This window comes from Delphinapterus leucas, chromosome 2, assembly GCF_059928025.1.
Source record: "Delphinapterus leucas isolate spDelLeu-1000000601 "Yukka" chromosome 2, BTC_Dleu_Yukka2, whole genome shotgun sequence".
NCBI lineage: Eukaryota > Metazoa > Chordata > Mammalia > Artiodactyla > Monodontidae > Delphinapterus > Delphinapterus leucas.
The window spans coordinates 6,349,620-6,371,424 of NC_143130.1; the positions used below are offsets into that span (position 1 = coordinate 6,349,620).

Sequence of the window (21,805 nt, forward strand, 5' to 3'; positions counted from 1 at the left end):
TTTGTTTATATTAATATTTCAATGTAAAAGTCAAAACTAAATTACCAAGAGTGATGAAGGGAAATGTGCGAGTCCAGATATTAAAACTTTTTTAAACTATATAAACTAGAACATGACACTTTTGCTAGAAGAATAGGCATATTATGGAACCCGATAGATAATACAGTAGTAGACCACATTACATATAATAATTTACCAAGAATTAATCACATATCATGATAAGAAGGAATATAAATCCTTCTTTGGTGAAATTTTGGTGAAATAAAATGTTTACTAAGTGTCACTGATAGGACTGGTTGATAATTTGAGGGGAAAAACTGAATTTAGGTCATTTGTAGCATATACCAAGTTTATTCTTGATATAATACTTAAGCACAGAAAGCTGAAAATAATGCATTACCAACTAAGATAAAAGATGAGTTCCAGGCTCAGAAAAAAATGTGAGGTAATATTAGCAATAAATCAGTGTCTTTCTTACACAGAGAACTACAAATTGGTTAGAAAAACACTAAAACCTCAGAGGTGAAACGGGCAAGTGTATGCAATCATGACAGGTGGTATGATGCTGGACAACCAAAGAATCGAGATGTCCAACCTCGCTAGGAATCCAAGAAAGTACAAATAAAACTTTAACTAGATTCTATTGCTTACTCTTTCTAATCTTTAGATATAAAATAATTGGCAGTGCATATAAGGGTAGGGTGATGCTGGCATACTCAGATACCTCTGTGTAGTACAAATTGGTACTTCGACCTAGGGAAGGAATTTTACGTTATAATTGGAACCATGATAATGCAGATTCTTTGATGAGAATAATTGTACTTCTGTGGATCTTTCCTAAAGAAATAATCCTTAATATGGAAAAGGTTGTATTCAAGAAGAAGCTTTTTTTAGAGCAAGTCCAGATATATTTTATATATATTTATGTATATATAAAACATATATTTTTATATATATTATATATTTTATAGTATAAAAAAATTGCAAACAACGTAATGCACAGTAATGTAGTTTAAACATGGACTAATGTTTAAATAAATTTTAATAGCTTGAATAGACATTTAGAGATTAAGAGTTAAAGTTATGAATTGTGTGGGAAAACAGAAAAGTGGAAAACAGCCACGTACCCATTATGCTTCTCACTTAAAATAAAATTTAAAACAGGTATGAAAGGAAGACTGGAAGGAAGTATATCAAAATGCTAATGGTGGTTCTATTAGTGTTGAAATAATGGTTGTCCCACCTCACCATTCCAAAATTTTCAAGTGTAGTTATATTAGTTTTATGGCTTTTGTTATTGGGTGGGTGGGGGGAATCAGAAGCACTTGGTTGTAGTATTTGTAGATTTTATTTCAACGTGAATGTTACAGAACGTTACTTATTTTTTTGTTAAAATACTTTGAATTGATTGCTTATTAGGTACCAGGTACTGTGCTAAGTGTATTAATAGTTTATCTCATATAATCCTCACTACAACCTTTTAAAGTTTGTGCTATTATTATTTTTAATTAGTAAAGTAATGAAACCAGGATTCAAATCTAGGTCTGACTATAAGCAGTCCTCTTATCTGAATACTACTGTTTTCAAACACCTGTGAGTAAGAATCACCACAGTAACCTCTTTTTTCTTGAATCTGCCCCCTAGAGATAAAATAGGTGGAGTGTCAGAATCTGCCTTTTAAATAAACAAGTCAGGTGACTAGGATGCAAATAGTCCTTGAGCTACACTTTGAGAAGGAAACACTGTTACACACTGAACTGCTATCTATCAAATCACCAATGTAACATAGTTGGCTCACTTAAGGAAAGGTTAGAAATGAGTTTGTTTTTTCTTTGGAATCTTAAAGCTTTATGAGTTAAACCGGGAAGTTAGGACTCCTTATAACAAAGTGATGACCCACACCTTGGTCATCTTGTGTCATAAATCAGAGCTAGGAGAGCAGAACCACTTGTGTATTTAGATTTCTTTTCCTCTAAGGAATCAAAGAGAAATATAGATTTTTTTCCTGGTCTAAAGGGCCTTCACTCTGTGAATGGAGCAGTAAATTTCTTTAACTTTCCAGTTATGTGGTTATTATTTTGAGTCAGTTTTTCTCTTTGACAGAAAATATGTATTATAAAGGAGGAAGAATTGTATGGATGTAGAATCAAGCTTATAGTAGTATATTCTGACTAAGTATTTATGCTCAGTTACTGTTGAACGTGAAGGGAAGCCATTTGAAATTTTTATAGCACTATTCAAAAGATCAGAAAGGAGGTGCAAATTAGTTTTATTTTCCATTTTAAAATAAAAGAATGATATAAGGTATGTTTATAATACATTCTAATAATTATTGCTTTAATTGTATAAAGGCATTTCTTTTGAAGAAGCTCCTGTTTTCTTCTGAGAAGTCTTCTTGGAGGGATTGCCAAGGTATGATAGCTGTCTTTTATCAACTTTTACTCCATCTTCTATTTTATAGATGATCCATGCAGTATTCATTGGCAGTAATTTAGTTGAAATTATCTGTCTTAAAAAGTAAACTATCAGTGGGTTACTTTTTCGTGAGATTTACTTTTTAAATGTCTCAGAAAGTTTCATGGATGACTCCAAATTTTAAAATGTATATTTCCAAATTTGTCTTTCCTAAGAGGTATAAGACAGGATATTACACTAAGGGAAAAATCCTTTGGGGCATTTCCCTGAACTGTTAAATGATAGCATACTATAAGGATAGTCATTTATGTTTGTTTTGTCTTATTTAGCTTTGAGCAAAAAGTCAGAATTATCTTTGTATTCCTGCATCTTTTAGTATAACGCCTTACACAATTCAGATAATACCTCAAGTAATTCTGAATTAAATTGCAAATGAAGCTTTCGTGGCTTCTGCAATATGATTAAGTCAGAGAACTGTATGTGCTACCTGATAATAACAGACATTTGCATCCTGCTTGACAGTTTACAAAAATATTTCCTTCACTTGCACAGTTTTATGTGAACTCACAGTAACCGCTGAAAGAAGGTGAGATATATTATAATTGTGGTTTTGTATATAAGGGCAAAACAGCTTCCATTCCAAACCGTGCAGGTAGACTCTACTAGTGGTTGTGAACTTGAGTTAAAAGTGTCACTGTCATGTATTTTTAATTAATAGCCAAAATGCAAAATAAATTTGAGGAGAGAAGAAACTATTCAAAAAATACTATTATTAACATGAAGATTTTATTAATAAAATTTATAATATTCCTTGCACAGAAATATATTCATATGGATAAAAAAAATTATGTAGCATTGTCGTAAATGTCGTAAACGCTCTGGTGGCTAGAGGGTGAATGGCACAGTTCCTGCCTTTAAAGAACTTTTAATTAGGAGAGAGAGAAAGCTTGTTTCGGTATAAAATTTTACATAGGATGTGTATACATCTTATCCCCTTTGTTTGAAAGTTTCAGAAAATGGTACTACTTCTGGAGATTAATACTTCTTGAAAGGGGGAGGGTGGCTAAGGTTCAGGAAGAAATTGTGCATTTGTGCTATTTTCTGTAAATGTCTAATGCTCAAATCACTGCAATACAGTATCGGTGGTTTCTGTATTATGCAGCATAACCGCTGTGGCCTCTGCTAATGTAACGGATGGTGGTATTGTGTGTGCTGACGGTGTGTTATCTTATTATCCTTACCCCTGTGGGACTGGGAGATTAAAGACGTTAGAGTAATTCAGAAATGGGGAAAAACAGAGGTCTCAGCAGGCCCATACGCTGGCCTGGTTCTACAATAAAGGAATCCTCATGGCTGAAAGGCTCCATTTGCAGCCTAAGAAAGGGGCGATCAGTATCAGGTTATTCCACGTGGCATATTCTTTCTTCTTATGTTTAATTCTGCATTTTCCAGGATTCTTTTTCTCATTAATGGAAATATTTAACAGAGGTGACATTTTAACCCTCAAGCACATTTTTCTGAACTGTAGTTTAAGATCAGTGGTTTATGGATTTTTCCTCCACTAAAAATGCTTGATTTTCACCATTAAATTAATGCATTCTTAATATTGTTATTTATGACAGGATTTTTTTCCCTACAGACAACCGTTATAACTTACCCTTTGGTTATTTTTAGAGGGAGAGCGGAAGGAACTCCTTTGTCACACCTTATGTGCTATCTTAGAAAGTGCTTGTTGTAGCGACTCTGGACCGTACTGCTTGGCTTCATGGTTAAGAGGAAAGACGGCTGAGGAGACTGCTGGTCTTCCTGGGAGTCCTGCACAGTCTAGTTGCCAAGTGGACCATTCTTGTAAGATACACTTTGATTTCCTGAAGTAATTTCTTGTATGTTTGTTTAAATAAAACTATTGAAAATTTTAAAGGAAAAAAGCTTTAAACATTTTATAAGGTCTCTTTTTTAGCCTAAGCTTAATTCATGAGCTTTGTTAGTATTTTTCATTTCCCTTTTGATTATTTTAATTAACTAGAGGATGTTACATTGTTTATTTTTTCTTTCATTTTTGAAAAAACATCTCTAAAAATAAACTTAGGTAAAATTTCTAGTTAACTTCTGCTTGATGACAATCTCTTTTGAGCTTTGGAACCCTCGTTTAGAAAACTTAAATAACATGTTTCTATATTCTTTCATTTCAAATACCTTAATGTTTTCTCTGGTATTGGGGAAAAAGGAGATTTTTTTTTTTTTTTTTAACATTAGAAAATGTCTTAAATATCTTTAGTTGTTTCCTAAAGTAAAAAAGGGGACGTTTTTCTTCACTACATGTTGTTTCTTTTCCTCCTGAACTTTTTGGACATGGTTACTATGGATGAATTATTTTAAGATAGTTTTAATTATGAGTTTTAATTTTGCATTCATTTAAGTTTTTCATACTTTGAAGATTTCTCTTTAAGATAAATTAAATAACAGCTGTTCTCGTTCACAAGAATTCTATGGTCTTTAGTATTTGAAAATTCTTACATAGTTGACCTAAAAACTGCCAAAATGAGCTAGTAAAATGGAGACTTCTGATGGTACAGAAACTAGATAAAAAGAGTTGCTTTTCTGGTTTTCTTTGCAGGAATTAACTTTCCAGTAGGTTGCTTTTGATAATTGGTAGTTCCAGGTGCTTATATTGAATAAGTGACTTAATCTACCTGTGGTGCAATCCATTAACTATCATCTCTGCGGAACTTGTTTTTAGAGAACCTAGACACCCAGTTTCTAGAAAGTAGATTTCAGTTGCTTGAGACGCACACCTGGCTTTCCTGGTGGGATTGTGAGGCACATTGCCTCCTTGAGCTGAACCATCTCTGTGATGCCAGCGCCTTCTCTCTCTCACCTTTGCAGTTACAGTGGCAGATTCTACTAATAGTGCATTTGCAAGGAAGAATTTTTAAAATTTAAACAGTTGAATGGCATTTCCTTTTCAGGCCTTTCAAACATAGCCTTTCAAAGAGAATTTAATATATTTTTAGAGTTGATAATGACAATTGAAGAAAACAAGTGGAAAGTATTCACAAGGTTGATAGTCAAAAAATGTGTCATTGACACTGGTTTTAAAATACTTTCCAGGTTTTACTGGCTTGCATGTAAGCATGGTTAAAAGTGTTGTTTAAGATACTAAAATTTTAATAGGAATAATTGAACTAGTTAGAAGTGGTTTTAAAGAATATGCGCTTAAAACTGGTCTGCGTATTAATTTGTAAGAAAATAGAAAGATCTTTTCTTGTAACATTTTTCATTAGTATCTTAGTATACTGTGTGCTCCCTGGGATGTGCTGTACATTTCTGTGTTGATAGGTTAAATAGCTTTAGGTTAAATGGCCTCATGATTCATTAACTTTGGCACTTCAGTAATTAATTTAGGTGGGCATATTATATTGAATTCCCCTCCAAAAAACATAGTTTAGTAATTTTCCAATTTACTTTGTCTCATTTTAAAAATGGACATGAAATGAAACCATATTTTATATTCGTTTTTAATGTGGTATAAATTTGAAAAGTTTTGGTAACTGAAAATTTGAAAATTCACCTTAGATGTTGACAATGAAATGAACTTATATTAAAATTTTTATTCCATATAACAATTTGTTTTACCTGTTCCTTCCTTTATTCCCAGCTATGTTCTTTTTCTTGTGTTATATTTTTCCACCATCCTGCCTGCTAAGCTTTTTATTTTGCTTGCCTCTTTTCTCTAAATTACTATCTTGATGTCAACTTTCATAGTATATACCCAGTAAAATGATTCAGATAATCAGGCACTGCAGAACAATTACAGTTTGGAAAAGATTAGGTAGAATTTTTATTTTATCCTGAAATTTTAAACATGAACTGTTTTCCTCCTTGTCAGTATTACATTCTGTACAAACGTTAATTTCGGCTTGTGTGGTGTGTAGTTTTGGCTTTTGGTAATGCACACTTGTTTGCAGTAGTGAATATTCAGGTTCAATTTCAGTTTGTTTCCCACACACAAATCAAAAGATTATTTAAATTAATCCTTTTGGACTTTTAAAGATTTAAAAAAGTAATTTGAAACATTTGAAAATTAAAACTGGACTTTGGAAGGCTAGAATAATGTGACATTTTACATTGTAAATCAAAATTTTAATTCTGATTTCTTAACGAATCAATTCAGTTCTCTAGTGAGAATATTTGAAAGTACTAAGATTTACTGTATAAAATATATATGAAATTGTTCATTGTGATAAATGAGAGTAGGCATTTTGATCCGTGTAGGATATCTTTAAAGACTTCATCTTAGGGCAGCTGAGACTGTCTGGGTTCGGATCTCAGCTCTGCTGTTTATTGCTTTGTGCTCTTGGGAGGATTCTTCTCTGGGCTTCAGGTTCCTCCTCTGTAAAATGGGGTAATAGGGTTGTTTGAGGATTAAATGAGGTTAAGGCCCATAGAGCATTTAGAAAGGGGCCTGGCACTTAGAAAAGTGTTAAGTAAACTTTACCTTTGATTTCTTAAAAACTTATAATTGTACTGTATTAATAAACGTAATCTAAATAAGTTACTGAAAACTTCCCAACAGTTATACAAATAAATGCGGAAACAAACTTACAGCTGTCGTTGAACCTGTGTACTTTCAAAGTGCTCTGCCTTTTTATATACATCTGTTTAATAATTAAGCATCAAGCCTAAAGATTTTATATTATGTAGGAGGAAGGTTAGCTATGAGGATTTTACTTGGCGCTATGAATTGAAAGATTATTTAAAGCGCAGGACACATTACAACTATGTGTGAAGCACTATGATTGTCAATAATTTCTCATATTTTAACGATTTCAGCACAACTGAATTAAAAAAGAAATGTTTATTATTTAATCACCCTTCTCCATCCTCAGTATTAAATCCATTTTAGTTATAATCATGGTAACTAAGATGTTGAAATATAAATTTATGTTACAGTAAAGTTGAAAATAAACTGAGAACTTTAAGGGAGTAAGGAAAGAGGGAAACTTATAATTGCTTGAAAGTATTTACAGCCTGCTGTGTGTATCTTGTGTCATTTATTTGCCATGTGTAGTGCTGAAAAGTGTCTTTTATGTATAGCTGCCTTGGCTGTCGAAGAGCTTGGCTTTGAGCGATTTCATGCATTAATTCAGTAAGTAACGTTGGAACATTTAAAATACTTACCTTCTGGACACATTGCCATTTTAAGTCTGTTCGTACTGTGGAAAGGTAGTTAGATTTGTATGCTTGAGGATTAATTTGTTTTCCGATTTCAAAAAAAAAATAATTTGTAAATGTGTACTTAAAATATTCTGATTCCCAAATTAACTATGGAAATATACCCTTTCGTAACATTAAAAGCTTTTTCATCATTATAATGAAAAAATCATTTTAGCTTAATGTTTCTGTCTGACTGAATATAAAGATTTCTAGTGTGATAAATATTTGCATTATCTTTTATTGTTTGCCAAAATACGCGTTCTATAATTTTCATTAAAAGCGCCATATTTTCATCAGAGTATTTAAATTTTTTGTTATAAAATAAAAGGTAAGGGATAGCTATGTTGATAGAATTACGGGTGGCATTTGATTTGAAATATAACATTATGTTAAAAGAAGCCACAAATGTACACCTTATCTTTGGTGTTCAGATATTTGTTAAATAATTTTCAGGCTTTAAAAAGTCAAGTTTTCTGTGTTCTTAACCATATCCTAGAAGATGGCCACCTCATTCCTTAAATAACTGTATGATCATTGAAGAAGTTGTTGCCAGACAGTTCGCCTAAGAGATGAAGAGGTCCCTACTACGTAGGCATTCTATTTTAATGGTATCTATTATAGATAGTGACAGTTGTCAGCAGTAGCTTTTGCCTTTAATGGCTAAATTTGTATTTGAAAATTTGATACACTTACAAAAATCTCCTATTTGTATGTATGCATTTTAATGTAGAAGACAATTAAAAATTTTTCCTATTTATGAATGTAGTCAGTCTCATCATGTTGTTAATACTTAATTCTTTTCCCCCTCCCCAGAAAAAGATCATTCAGAAGTTTATCAGAATTAAAAGATGCTGTCTTGGACCAGTATTCAGTGTGGGGAAACAAATTTGGAGTATTGCTTTTTCTGTATTCTGTGTTACTGACAAAGGTTTGTTGAAGAAGATACTTCTTCTGTTTTTTATTAGTTTGAGTTTAGTATTTTTCCTGAGGTGAAGAGAAATTTTATTCTTCATGTTGTTTCTAAATCTCAGAATTAAAATCTCTTATGCTGATAATGAAGAATTGACTTCTCTTTCTTCACTCATCTGTTACTTAACCACTTTCCAGCTTTCACCCATGATCTTCTGGACTGCGGAGATTATCAGTAATGTTCTAATTATGAAGAGCAGTCAGTTCTTTGGAATTTTATTTTCTTTGATATTAGCAGTTTCTGGCACTTGACCCCTTAACCCCTTCTGGAAGCTCTTTCCAAACCCCACTCCCTTCTTTTTTTTTTTTTTTTTTTTTTTTTTTTTTTTTTAAATTTATTTATTTATTTTTGGCTGTGTTGGGTCTTCGTTTCTGTGCGAGGGCTTTCTCTAGTTGCGGCAAGCGGGGGCTACTCTTCATCGCGGTGCGCGGGCCTCTCACTATCGCGGCCTCTCTTGTTGCGGAGCACAAGCTCCAGACGCGCAGGCTCAGTAGTTGTGGCTCACGGGCCCAGTTGCTCCGTGGCATGTGGGATCTTCCCAGACCAGGGCTCGAACCCGTGTCCCCTGCGTTGGCAGGCGGATTCTCAACCACTGCGCCACCAGGGAAGCCCCCCACTCCCTTCTTAACTTACCTGATACATCACTAGTTCTCTTTCTGTAATGCCTCATAATTACATTTTTGCTTATAGCTTCATTTCCATCTTTTCCTGTTGTTTACCTCTTTTATTCTCTCAGCTTACCTTTATGTGGTTAATTCCAACATGAACACTTCCAGTCCTACCCTTTTCCCCAAATGCCAACCTCACATCTCTAGCAGCCTGTTAAGTCTCAGTTATCCTGCTAGATTTGCTGTATCTGAAATCAGACTTCATTCATTTGACAAATGTTTATTGGGCATTGACTCTGTGCTAGGGACTAAACTTACAATATGGGATACAGTTTTTTAAAATCATTCCTCTTCAGTGATGTAAACAAACAAAAAAAAGTGGGCACATTAATAGCTACTTCCATCATGGCAGTGTGTTTTGGTGTTTATTTGTTTGTTGCATGCACAGAGCATGGTGGGAAATAGGTGAAGGGATGCCAAAGTTCATTTGGTGAGGTCAAGGGCAGACCTTGTATTGTAGGGATCATTTGATGGATGACGAGAAGTTTTCTGGACGGAATAGCTGTGGGAAGATATTCCAAGCTGTGGGAACTGCAAGTATAAAGGCATACGATTATGCCTTTATAATTGGGGATGTAACACACATTTGGGAAACTCTTAAGTAGTTCAGCATTAGTGTAGCATAATACACGAGAAAGGCAATTGTGGAAGATGAGACTGGGCATTTACGTAGAAAAGACTCAGAATATGAAGATCCTTGCATACTGTGCAGAAATACTTAAGATTTCCTTTCATGTGGCCAAACTTAGAACAAAACAAAAATTGTGAACAATGGGGTAACGAGATCTTTTTGTTGATAAAAGATTCTTTAAATTGGTATCAGAGTTGTACTGGAGGGGGTTGGTGTGTGGAGTACAAGACTAGAGTCAGGAAAAAATGGAAAAGTAGTTACTGAAATAGGTGAACCTAAGCCAGAGCAGTGACCATGGAAAAGGAAAGGAGCATGTTTTAAACTTAGAAATTTTAACACATTTAGGAGAATATTTAAGAGAAAGAACTTAAAGTACTTGGTAGTTCATTAGCAGTTGGGGAATGGCAGTCATGGAGGTATCTAAGATGACTGGTTTCTTATGAGTTCATCGTGACCATTCAGTATTCTCCCAATTTTTTATGCTCAAAAATTTTGATGCCTCCTCTGTCCCTTGTCCTTTACAGCCAATAAAACCATCATGTCTAGTTGTTCTCCTTGAGCTGGTCTTTAAAATGATGAGCCCTTTCTCCCCAGTGATTATGTCATTTGTTCATATTATTCATCATGGCTGTATCCTAGTCTGTTTTGTGTAGTTGTTTACAAAGAAGGCCAGTGCAAGATCTCACACTTGTTTGTATCCTTCTGTAATATTTACACAATCATTACTATTTTGATTATCATCTCCTTAATTCTTAGAAATGGCCTGTTATCAGATAGAACCAAAGGTTAAAGTTAGGTGAATAGCACAATGAATGGCAGTTTATCTTTGCCATTTTGGAATTGATGGAGTTAAAATGCCTAGCTCTTCTTGTACTTATCCAGTATCTAGACTTCAGGGATTTGGATGCTCTTTTGGGGGGTTAAAAATATCTGAAAATTGGCTTTCAGGAAAAATAGGAAGCTTCCTGCCCCCCCAGTCTACATTTTATTTTGTCAGTGCACGTTTGAATTACCAATATGTAAGAACACACAATCAGAAGCAAACCTTCCATTTTCTTATGTACCAGATATACCTTTTGTGTATTTAAATTCATATCTTTATTAGCATTCATGTCTGTATGTATTTAGTGCCAATAAGTTTTTTTAATGATCTAAGAAAATACATCAGACGCCTTAGCAGGTATATTAGGTTTGAATACAGTTTCACCTGAAGTTAAGTGAGTGTTAACTTTCGGATACAATAATTTTCTCCTCCCTCCTCTTGAAGCTTAAACATTCTTTTTCTCTCTCTACCCCTTTAACCCACATACCAACATTGGATCTGTTACCTGTGTTCTTATGTACAGCCCATGGAAGAAAATAAAAGATTCTTAGACTGACTACTACTCACCATTATCATCTCAAATGCACCCCCCCCATTTCAAATCTGGGTAATTCTTTGGGAGAAAAGTTAATTAAGTAATTGTGTTTTATTAATATATAGTATAAATTGATCAGTTGTTAAACTACCATAATTTTCATTTTTAGTTTTTAAAATAAGCCAATGAATTCTTGGTTTCTTTAGGGCATTGAAAACATAAAAAATGAAATTGAAGATTCAAGTGAACCTTTGATAGATCCTGTGTATGGACATGGCAGGTAATTAACTAAAATCTATTATTTCCTCACAGGGACTTCGGTTTTTAGGGACTTGACCTAAGATAAAACACTACTGGGTCAGATAATTTTGTCCGTCAGTGCTAGCAGCATAAAGTCTATGAACTTGAGCAGTCTTATGCTTTATTGCAGTGTTTGCTTTAGGTATGAAGTGTTAATTTCCACTTTAGGTTTATGTGTGCATTGGATTTATTATAGGAAATATTTTGTTTTAAGATGACACTGGGGATACTTTAACAAATTCTGCTTTAATATTCTGTTCATGAAATTTTCTGATAGATGAAATTTACTCATTTCGACTTAGAAATAAGTATACCCTTATTTGTAAATGCTTTCCTGCTTGGGTGAAAAAAATTTTTTATTTATTTTTCTCTGAGAATACCCTCCCTCTCAAGCTCTTTATAGCTATTTCTAGTAAAATTAATAACACAGTGATCGATTGTTAACTCACTCTAAAACATAAGTCCTTTTCTTGAGATCTTTCTGCCTCAGAGGTTAAAATTCACGTATCTTCCATCAAACACAAATTTTACAATTACATCTGTATTTTTTAAGGCGATTATAAATATTAAGTAAAGTGTTAGTCTAAGTATCATTTTTTTTTCATCCATTTAAATACGATGTCTTGGATAAAGTTGTTAAGTTTATATGCACATGTAGAACAATAGATACGATTGCGGTGATACAGCAAGTGACACATTTAGCAAGGTGGTTGTTCAGCAAAGTACATAAAATGAGAACTATAAGGTTTCTCTCTAACTTGGTTTTCTAAACAATATAATTTAATGTAAAAAGTCATTATTTTATGCCTTACCTTAGGAATCATTTGTTTTGAAAATTAGTGTATTCATATTTTAATTACTTTTTAATTTTTATTAATAGCCAAAGTTTAATTAACCTCCTTCTAACGGGACACGCAGTTTCTAACGTATGGGACGGTGATAGAGAATGCTCAGGAATGAGTAAGTATGTTCTTCATTGTGTTTATCTCCTTTATGATTAATATTTCACTAGAATACAGTTGATGGTTAATTAATCTGTTTAGTGGCTCTGCGTTACTTAGAGGTTAAGATAAATGCTTTGTTATAGGAGAATCCCTTACAGTTTTCAAGGTGCTGTAACGTGAAGAACATAGACTTTGGAGGCAGACAAACTTGGGTTCAAATCCCAAGTTTATGACTTGAGTCAAGCTACTTCTCAAGCCTTTAGTTTTCTCTAGTATAAAACTAGGATTGTAGGACTTCTTTAGAAAAAGTAATAAATAGTCCTCTTAGTATACGTAAAGTTAGTACATATTTATCCAGTGGTATCTGTGAGTCTGGAACACTGTTGCATTTTGCTTGAAATTGAGAATTACAAGTATTGTGATTTGAAATATTTGCTTTAAGAGACTAGTGGGTTTTCTCCTGTATTACTTTTAATGTTCGTAATTTCCTTTAAAAGTGGGGCACATTTAAGGTTTTCCGAGCATTTTAAACCACCATCGCCTCCATTTCTGGCCTTCATCATTTCTTGCCTGTAGCTTCATGTTGTTGCCAGGGATGTTGGCATGAAACCCCTTTGGCCAGGCCATCCACTAGGCAGGGCTGACACACAGCCCCGAAAAGATTCCCTTTCGTTTGTTCTTACTCAGTCAGCCTGCTTTCATTTCTACTGAATAACTGCCGTGTACCTCCTCTTGAAGTATGTGGTACAGAACAGAAAGCATCATGGCTCCTATGGTTCACAGGGAAATTTATTTTTTCTTCTATAGTTAGATAAAACTGTCACAAATGACAGAAGCAAAGATTATGATTGAGAAAATAATAGTTACTGCTTTTTGCTCCCATTTAAATGAGTGAATCTTGATTTTAAATTTGAAGTTCTCTCAAATTTTAGAAAGACACATAGTTAACAGAAACATGAAGGAATACAATATTAAGGGGAAAAAAATCAGTAAAAATTAATGAATTTCAAAATTAAAAAGCACCTTAACACAACCCAGCCCTTCATTTTACTGTTTAAGAAATTTAAGAGCTACCCTTCCTTCCTACGTTAGATAATATATGCAAAATTATCTGAGTGATGAGGTTAGAATGAGAACCTAATTTAGGTGATTTCTGGTAAAATTCACTGACAGAAAAAGTAGCCAGGTTATCTTGCTCTATTTTTTTTGGTAATTGAGCCCATCGCCCGTCCTATTCTTGAGCCCTTATTCTGATTGATAGCTGAAAGTATTTAATCCTGCTGGTTAAAGGCATGTCAGTCTCTCAAGTCTCCCATAGGCTCTTCTTCATGCTGTGTACTTCCTTTACAGGATATTGGTCAATTATTCCAGTTTAGGTTCTTGATGTGTACTAATTCATCCTTTTCTGTTTCTTGAAATATTAGCTTTCAAAGCTGTTGTCTTGCTGTGGATTTTTTTAAAAGTATAGTTTAAATATCAAAACTAAGCAATAACTTTGAAATAATTATCTTGGAAAAGAAAATAGGCAGGGTATATTTCTTGCATTTTCCCTTAATTGTTAGGAATGTTGACTTAAGGTTGAATCTGATTTCAGTCACCAAACTTGAAATAAAATTCCATACATTCATTCAGCATTTATTAGATATTTTTCTGTCTGACAACATGGGAGGAGGTTGTGATATATGTAATATACAAAGAAAAATTATAATTAAAGAGTTACTGGTTTTATAAATCTTTAGGCGAGCTGCTTTACTTCTCTTGGCTAATAGGGAGGTAATATCTTCCTCAAAGGGTTGTTAGATTGTAAAGACTAAGATTAAATTTCTAAAATGCCTCAGCTGGCCCATGGGAAGAACTTGGCTTTCCCTCAAAAGAGGAAAACAGGAACATGCACACAAATAACTATAATGCGAGGTAAAATGAAGCATGTTGAAATAAAGTGTTATACAATTCAGGGGAAGGAGAAAACCTTTGGGATAGGTGGAGAGCCATAAAGTAAGAGTTACCCTTTTAATGGGGCCACGTGGAATGAGAGAGAGGGAAAAATATAGGTTGTGTCTCTAGGAACAGGGAGACAGATGAGTCTGATTAGAGCAGTGTATCTTAATCCCGACCCTGTGTTATCACTTAGGGTGCCTAAGAGTAAGTCAGTGCTCAGGCCCCAGCTGAGAATAAATAAACAAATTAGAATTTCTAGGTAGTGGGGTCTGGACATGGATCATTTAAAAATTACCCCTAGATGAGTTTAATGTGCAGCCAGGTTTGAGGAGACGAGAGAATTGGCTTCTGTGAAGGAGACAGTGGGAGGGAAGATCGCAAACGTAGGGCTGGGTAAGAACCCAGAGGATCTTGATTTGAAAAAGTTTAAACATTAGCTGGCAGACGTTACGAAGAGAGTCACTGAAGATATTTAAACAGAGCAATAACGTAAGACACAAGATAAGAGCACTAATCTGTCAGCTTGTAGAATGCATTGGAATGGGATGGGATGACAAGTCGAAAGCTATAGCACATAGTCAAGACAGCTGGGAGGTAACGAGATGAAATAGGCATGGCAGAGGAAGAGAAACAGAGCCACTAGGATTTAGTTACTTTGTGCTAAGCAGTATGTTTTGAATATGTATCTTCTCAACCTCAATATATACAGGTAAGAAAACTGAGGCTCAGATAATTTAGTAATACGCCCAGTGTCCAACAGCAGGCATACACAGCTTTTGACCATAGCCAAGGCCTACACTCAGTCCCCCGTAGTACATCCTCCTCCTGGACCACTCTTCCTCTGTGAAAGAGCCTACAGGAAAGTAGAATTTGTAGAATTCAGCTATGAATTAGACAGATGAGGGTAAGGTACAAATAACCAGTAGGTTTTCAAATAAAGTTTATGAATAAATGAACACGTGAAAGAAACATCATGGGAAGTCAGCTTTAAGTCACTGTGTATGTTTTGGTGACAGAAAACAGTCCTTTTCCTCAGTATTTCATTTTCTTTAAAGAGCAGTTACAACTGTTGACGATTGTTAAGAACGCCCGTTATGCAGCAGTGACTCACATTATCTTAACAACGCCAAGCTCTGTTCTTAGTATTTAAGGACTGTCTGCTTTTTTTCCATTTTCTCACTTCGCTCTTACAACTACTCTATGAAGGTCATAGAATAAAGGAAAGTAAGGCACCGAATTAAGTATCTTGCTTCATCCATACAGTTTAGTAAACAGCAGAGCTGGGATTTCAACCACAGTAGTCTGGTTCCCTGCAACCAGCATACTTAATCATCATGATACACAGCCTCTTAAACTATACTTAACAGAGTCTTCAGTGTGAAAATAAATATGTAGGATGATGTGGAAGAAGTTTATTTTATTAAGTTTCACAGTAGCCCTGAGAGGTAGTTATTTGCCTCATTTATGGAGGGAAGCTGAGGTTGAGAATTTAATCCAAAGATTTTTGTCCATGACACAGAGTTAGTGAATGAGCTGTGCTGAATCCCTCAATCAAGGCGAACGAGGGCTAGGGGGAGGCTATGAATTTAGCAATTAAAAGCGCAGTTGAGATAGAAGCCATATCATAGGGAGTAAATATTTTAGCAGTGTAAGCAAGGAAATTTTGCTGGTGAAAGGATGGAAACAGGAGTTCACTGCCTGGTCAAAATAAGGCCAAGAGATGGTATACACAGGTATAGTTTTAAGGGATAGAAGTCACCTAAATTGTTTGTTAGAAAGGGAACTGCTTTTAATAGGAGAGATAGTAAATGGAGTCAAGAGTAACAGTGACCTTGGAAAGATGCACAGTTCTTCTAAAACAGGAAGAAAGAATGTGTTGAGAAAAGAAAAAGGCATTTTGAAATATGCAAGATTTGAATTGGGAGAACTCTTGAGAGTTTGAAGTTGCTCAGAATGAGTGAACAGAAAGAGGCATATAAAGGAGGGAAAGAGTTTGAATCAACTGCTGTAAGAAGGAATATAGAGATGGATTGTGAAAGAAGTTTTTAAATGTGCAATCAGAATTAAGAGCTGAGATGAGGTTACATAGAATTATTTAGAGTGGATCTAACCAGTAAAGCTTATAATTAGGCTTTTTCCTAGCAATAGTCATCAATCTGGCAGTGGGAAAGAAAATGGACATTACGTGTTTATCCAGGAAAGGCCAAGAAGTTTCAATGAAAGATAAATGGGCAGTTTTCTCACCTTTATTTATACAGGATATCAATGCTTGATCTGTCATATATGTAGTAAACATTTTTTCCCCCCATTTGTCTTTTGCCCCTAGTTTATTTTTTATGAACGTTTAGATGGTACTACCATTTTTGGCTGTTACAAACAATTCTGCAGTGAACATTTTTGTATATATCTCTCTGTTCAAATTCAAGTATTCCTGGAGGATAGATTCCTAAAAGCAGAACGTATGTTAACAAAATTTAGGCTTCTGGGTTTTTTGTTTTTTTTTTTTAACTAAGTGGATTTATTGAGATGTAATTCACATACCTTACACATCTCCCATTTAAAATGTACAAGTCACTGGTTTTAGTTATGTTCTTAAGAGTTGTGCAGCCATCACCACATCAATTTTAGAATGTTTGTATCATCTCCGCAATACCCCTTGAACCCATTAGGAGTCACTTCCCCAAAACCCTTAGCAGCCATTAATCTGCTTCCTGTCTCTGTAGGTTTGCCTGTTCTGGACATTTCTGGTAACAGAATCATGTCTTTAATATCTGGTCTTCCGTACCAGCTTATTTCACTTAGCATAATGTTTTCAAGGTTCATCCATGTTTTAGCATGTACCAGCACTTCACTCCATTTTATTGAACAATATTTCATTGTATGCTTTATACCACATGTTCTTTTTTTCGTTCATCAGTTGATGGACATTTGGCTTGTTTCCACTTCGTTGTGATGAGTAATGTCGTTAGGAACATTTATGTACAAATGTTTGTGAGAATATGTTTTTATTTTTCTTTAGCATCTTCCCAGGAGTGAAAATCCTGGGTCATATGATAATTCTGTGTTTATTTAACCTTTTAAGGAACACCTGTTAAACTTTGATAGATAATGCCAAATTACCTTCTAAAATTTGCTTTACCAACTAGAGAAGTATAAACTTATGCTTCCAGCATGTAGGAGAGTTCCTGTTTTTCTGCATACTGGCCAACACTCAGAGCTCTCCATCTTTAATATTTTGTCCATCAGTTTATTGACACCTGGTAGCCTGTTTTGATTCATGTTTCTCTGATTCCTAGTGAGGCTGCAGTTGACCATCTTTTCATATGTTTCTCAACTTTCAGTGCTTCTTCTGGGAATTGTCTCTTTCTGTTTTTTGGCATTTTTTGGGGAGAGGTTATTTATTTTCTTTTATTTACAATTTCTAGGGATGCTTTATAAATTCTTCGTTCTTTGTGTGTTAAATCTATGTTGCAAATATTTTCTGTCAGCCTTTTCTGTCTCCTTTAACTTTGCCACTGGTATCTTTTATATACCAAAGCTTTTCATTTTTATGAGATTAAATCATTTGATCTGTTCTGTTATGGCTTTTGTTTTTAAATTTTTTCCTTGTATCTGTTTTATGTTTCTCCTACCCAAGATTAAAACTAATACTCTCTAGTATTTTCTTCAAATGCTTTTGTAGATGTTATTTTTTTTTAATGTTTAGCTCGTTAATCCATCTGGTTATTTATTTATGAGTGGTATGAAGTAGGGATCTACCTTTTTACTTTTTCCCAAAGAATTTCCTAATTCCAGTCAGTTCTCCACAGATATGAAACACCTGCTTTATCAAATAACAGATTTTCCCATAGGTATGAGTCATTTTTTGGAGTCTTCTATTCCACTAATCTATTTGTGAGTTCTTATGCCCAAATTACACTGTTACATAGTTATATAATACACTTTGGTATTTATTAGCACGTTCCCTAATATTGTACTTTTTCAAATTTATCATGGTCTTTTCCATACTATCTATTCCAATTAAATGCTTTTCCAGCTTTTTAATTTCTAGTTTTAAGAAATCTCTAAACATTTTGCTTGAGCTTACAGTAAATTTGTGTATTATTTTAGAGAAGTGACATCTTTACAATATTAGGTCTTCCCATCTAGATAGTTTTTTATATCTTTAAATGAAAGTATATATTTTTGATCATATAGTTCTTGAATTCATGTACGTTATTCTACCTCAGTTATTAAAACTAGCTTTTGCTTCTGCCATAGAGTACAAGTAAAACTGCAATAGAACTAATCACTGAATTCATCCTTGCCCACGCCTCAGTCCTTCGCGGTAACTAGCCTGATATTTTAAACAGTAAATCAGATCATGATATTCTCTCACTTAAAACCATTCAATAGCTGGCTTCCCCATGCACTTAAAATGAAATCCAAACTTCTTAGCAGGGTCTTAAAATCCTTTTGTGGTCTGGCCCCTATTAACCTGCCAGATATCTTCATTTTTACTGTTGCCTGTATTTTGAGCTGAGGTTTTCTTTGATTTTATTTTCCCATAGATCAGTCTTCCCATGGCCTCCTTTCTTTCGTAAACGAATCCCATAGCGTTTGCGCACCCTCTCTTTTTGTATGTATTGTACATTTATGGCTTTCGTATGTTTATTTGATGATTATTTTTATTTTAATGTTTTCTTCATTTTATGGGATTGAAATAGAGTCAGGTCTTATAAATCAGAAACCCACATTCTTCGTTTCTTTTTTCTTTTGATATAAATCACTATGGCAGTCCTTCCAGGCATAGTTAATTGAAAGCTGATAGACTCAAGATACATAGACAGTACGAGAATCTAAACTCTGAAGATTAAGATCATTTTGAAATTTTCATATTTTTAAGTAGTTAATGTGAATTGCAGTTAGTGGCCAGGTGCTATACAAATTTGAAACGTATTTGGTTTATCAGAATTTATGTGAGGAAAGGTCAGAAGTGCTCCTTTTCTCCAAATTCTATTAGTTGTAAAAATATATTAAGTTAGCTGGAACTAAGTTGCCAGACAAAATGCAGGACTCCCATTTAAATTTGAATTTCAAATAAACAATCATTTTTAGTGTAAGTATGTCCCGTTCAGTATTTGGAATATACTTATACTGAAAAATTATATTTTGTATCTGAAATTTATATTTAACTGGGCATCTTTGTTTTTATTTGCTAGAGCTGGCAACCCTGGCTAGACACCAATTCTCTAGCAACCTGACTTCTCAGCAATTCGACAGACAGCTAATAAGGGGGTTTTTAAAAGCTCCTCACTTCAAAAATAGATTTCACAAAGTTTATGGCTCAGATGGCATGTACCTTTACCCATAAGTGAGACAACCAAGCCTTTTTCTGTATTGTACTGCTTTTTGTTTTAGGTATTCTAACATCCTTCAAGTCCTTTTTTTCCTCCATATTTTTAACTATAGGCTCTTTACCTTACTTACTCGAGGACCCTACATAATCTCACCCCAGCTTAAGTTTTCAGCCATCATGAACCTGTGCTTGAACAGAATCATGCTACCTGCTTTCATTTCTTTGTTCGTGCCGCTCCCTGTGCCTGAAGACCTGTATCCCTCGCATCTGTGCCTGTCCAGTCCTTCAGCTCGCACTTCGTGTGCCCTCCCTTCCCCGGGGCACTTCCTGATTCCCACAGCTGCAGGTCATCCATCCTGCCTCTGAGCACTTTGCCTTCATGGCACTTACCACATTCTACTTTGGTTTTTTTGGAGGGGGTGGAGGGGTTGAATTTTTTTAACTGTAGTGAGAACATTTAACGTGAGATCTATCCTGTAACGAATTTTTAAGTATGGTGTTAACTGTAGGTACAAGATTGTGTAGCAGATCTTTACGACTTATTCGTCTTACGTCACGGAAAGTCTCCGTCTGTGGAACAGCAGTTCCCCACCCCATCTCCTCCTCCCAGCTCCTGGCAAAACCACCCTTGTACTCTCAGCTTCTAGGAGTTCGACTATTTTAGAAACCTCATCTAAGTGGAATCATGCAGTATTTCTCCTTCTGTGACTGGCATATGTCGCTTAGCATAAGGTCCTCGAGGTTCATACACGTGCACATATAATAAGATGCCCTTCTTTTGTAAGCCTGAACAATATTCCATTGTATGGATATTGCACAGTTTCTTTACCCATTCATTTGTTTCTAGACACTTAGGTTGTTTCAGTTTCTCAGCTATTGTGAACAGCGCTGCAGTGAGCATGGGAATGCAGATATCTCTTTGCGATCCTGATTTCATTCTTTTGGACTAAATACACCGAAGTGGAACTGTTGGATCATATGATGGTTCTATTTTTAATTTTTTTGAGGAACCTCCATCGTGTTTTCCATTTTAGATCCCCACCAACAGTGTACAAGGATTCAGATTCTACACACCCTCCCCGGCATTTATCTTTTGTGTTCTTGAGGATGGTTAGCCTAACATTGTGGTTTCAGTTTGCACCTCTCTGATGATCAGTGATGTTCAGCATCTTTCCATATACCGTTGGCCATTTTATGTATTCTTTAGAGAAATGTCTAAGTCCTTTGCCCAGATTTTTTTGTTTTGGCGTCTTCTTTTGCTTTCTGGGTTATTTGGTCTTTTGCAGCTGAGTTGTAGGAGTTCCTTATATATTGTGGATATTAACCCCTCATCAGATACATGGTTTGCAGAGAGGCTCTTTGCTTCTTCGTCTTCATATTCCCAGTGGTACCTTTGTATTCCTACACTGTGCTTAGCATTGTTCTTTTGCATACTCGGCACCCAGAGCATGTTTGTTAAATAAATGTAGTGCAGTTATCTGCTTTCCAAGTCAGCATCAAGTTTGAAAGGCCCAAGAAGGACTTCTGTAGACACCCTGACAGTAGTGAGAAGTGATAGTTGGGAGTGGAGGAGAAGGCTATAGAAAAGCAAACTCAGGAATACAAAACTCTGCATTTAGGTACAGTGCCACTGACTGAATGGAAAGGTTGGTAGACAATCACCATGATTAGTCTTAAATGCTAGGGTAAGAAAACGAAGTTAGACAGAAAATTCTGAAATGTAATGACTTAATTATTAGAATTTTCTGCAAATGTAAGCAGACTTCTTTGAGACTTATGAAGTCTCTTATAACTAAATTCTGTAAGTTTTAATATGAGGATAGTATATCCTCACTATAATTACAACTTTGTACAATAAATATTCTTAATGATGCACTTTAGCTATCAAAAGAAGATAAAAATTATAAGGACATGTCCTGTTTAAGGAAATAGGAGTTAACACATTTTTAATGCTACCATTCAAACAACATACCTAAACGTGTGATTACTGACCTAATCTGAACAATTCATTATTCAAGAATTATGA

At 34.7% G+C, this 21,805-nt stretch overlaps 1 protein-coding gene across 3 annotated transcripts in view; it reads left to right on the forward strand.

The window, feature by feature from the left end:
• MINDY3 (MINDY lysine 48 deubiquitinase 3) overlaps positions 1–21,805 on the forward strand; it is a 95,156-nt gene that overhangs the window by 13,279 nt on the left and 60,072 nt on the right. For all 3 annotated transcript variants that reach the window (XM_089906377.1, XM_022580580.2, XM_022580579.2), the window contains exons 3-8: positions 2,352–2,412; positions 4,090–4,263; positions 7,513–7,564; positions 8,446–8,560; positions 11,466–11,539; positions 12,440–12,519. In XM_089906377.1, the coding sequence (XP_089762503.1) occupies positions 2,352–2,412; positions 4,090–4,263; positions 7,513–7,564; positions 8,446–8,560; positions 11,466–11,539; positions 12,440–12,519 (556 nt within the window). The remainder of the gene's footprint in view (positions 1–2,351; positions 2,413–4,089; positions 4,264–7,512; positions 7,565–8,445; positions 8,561–11,465; positions 11,540–12,439; positions 12,520–21,805) is intronic.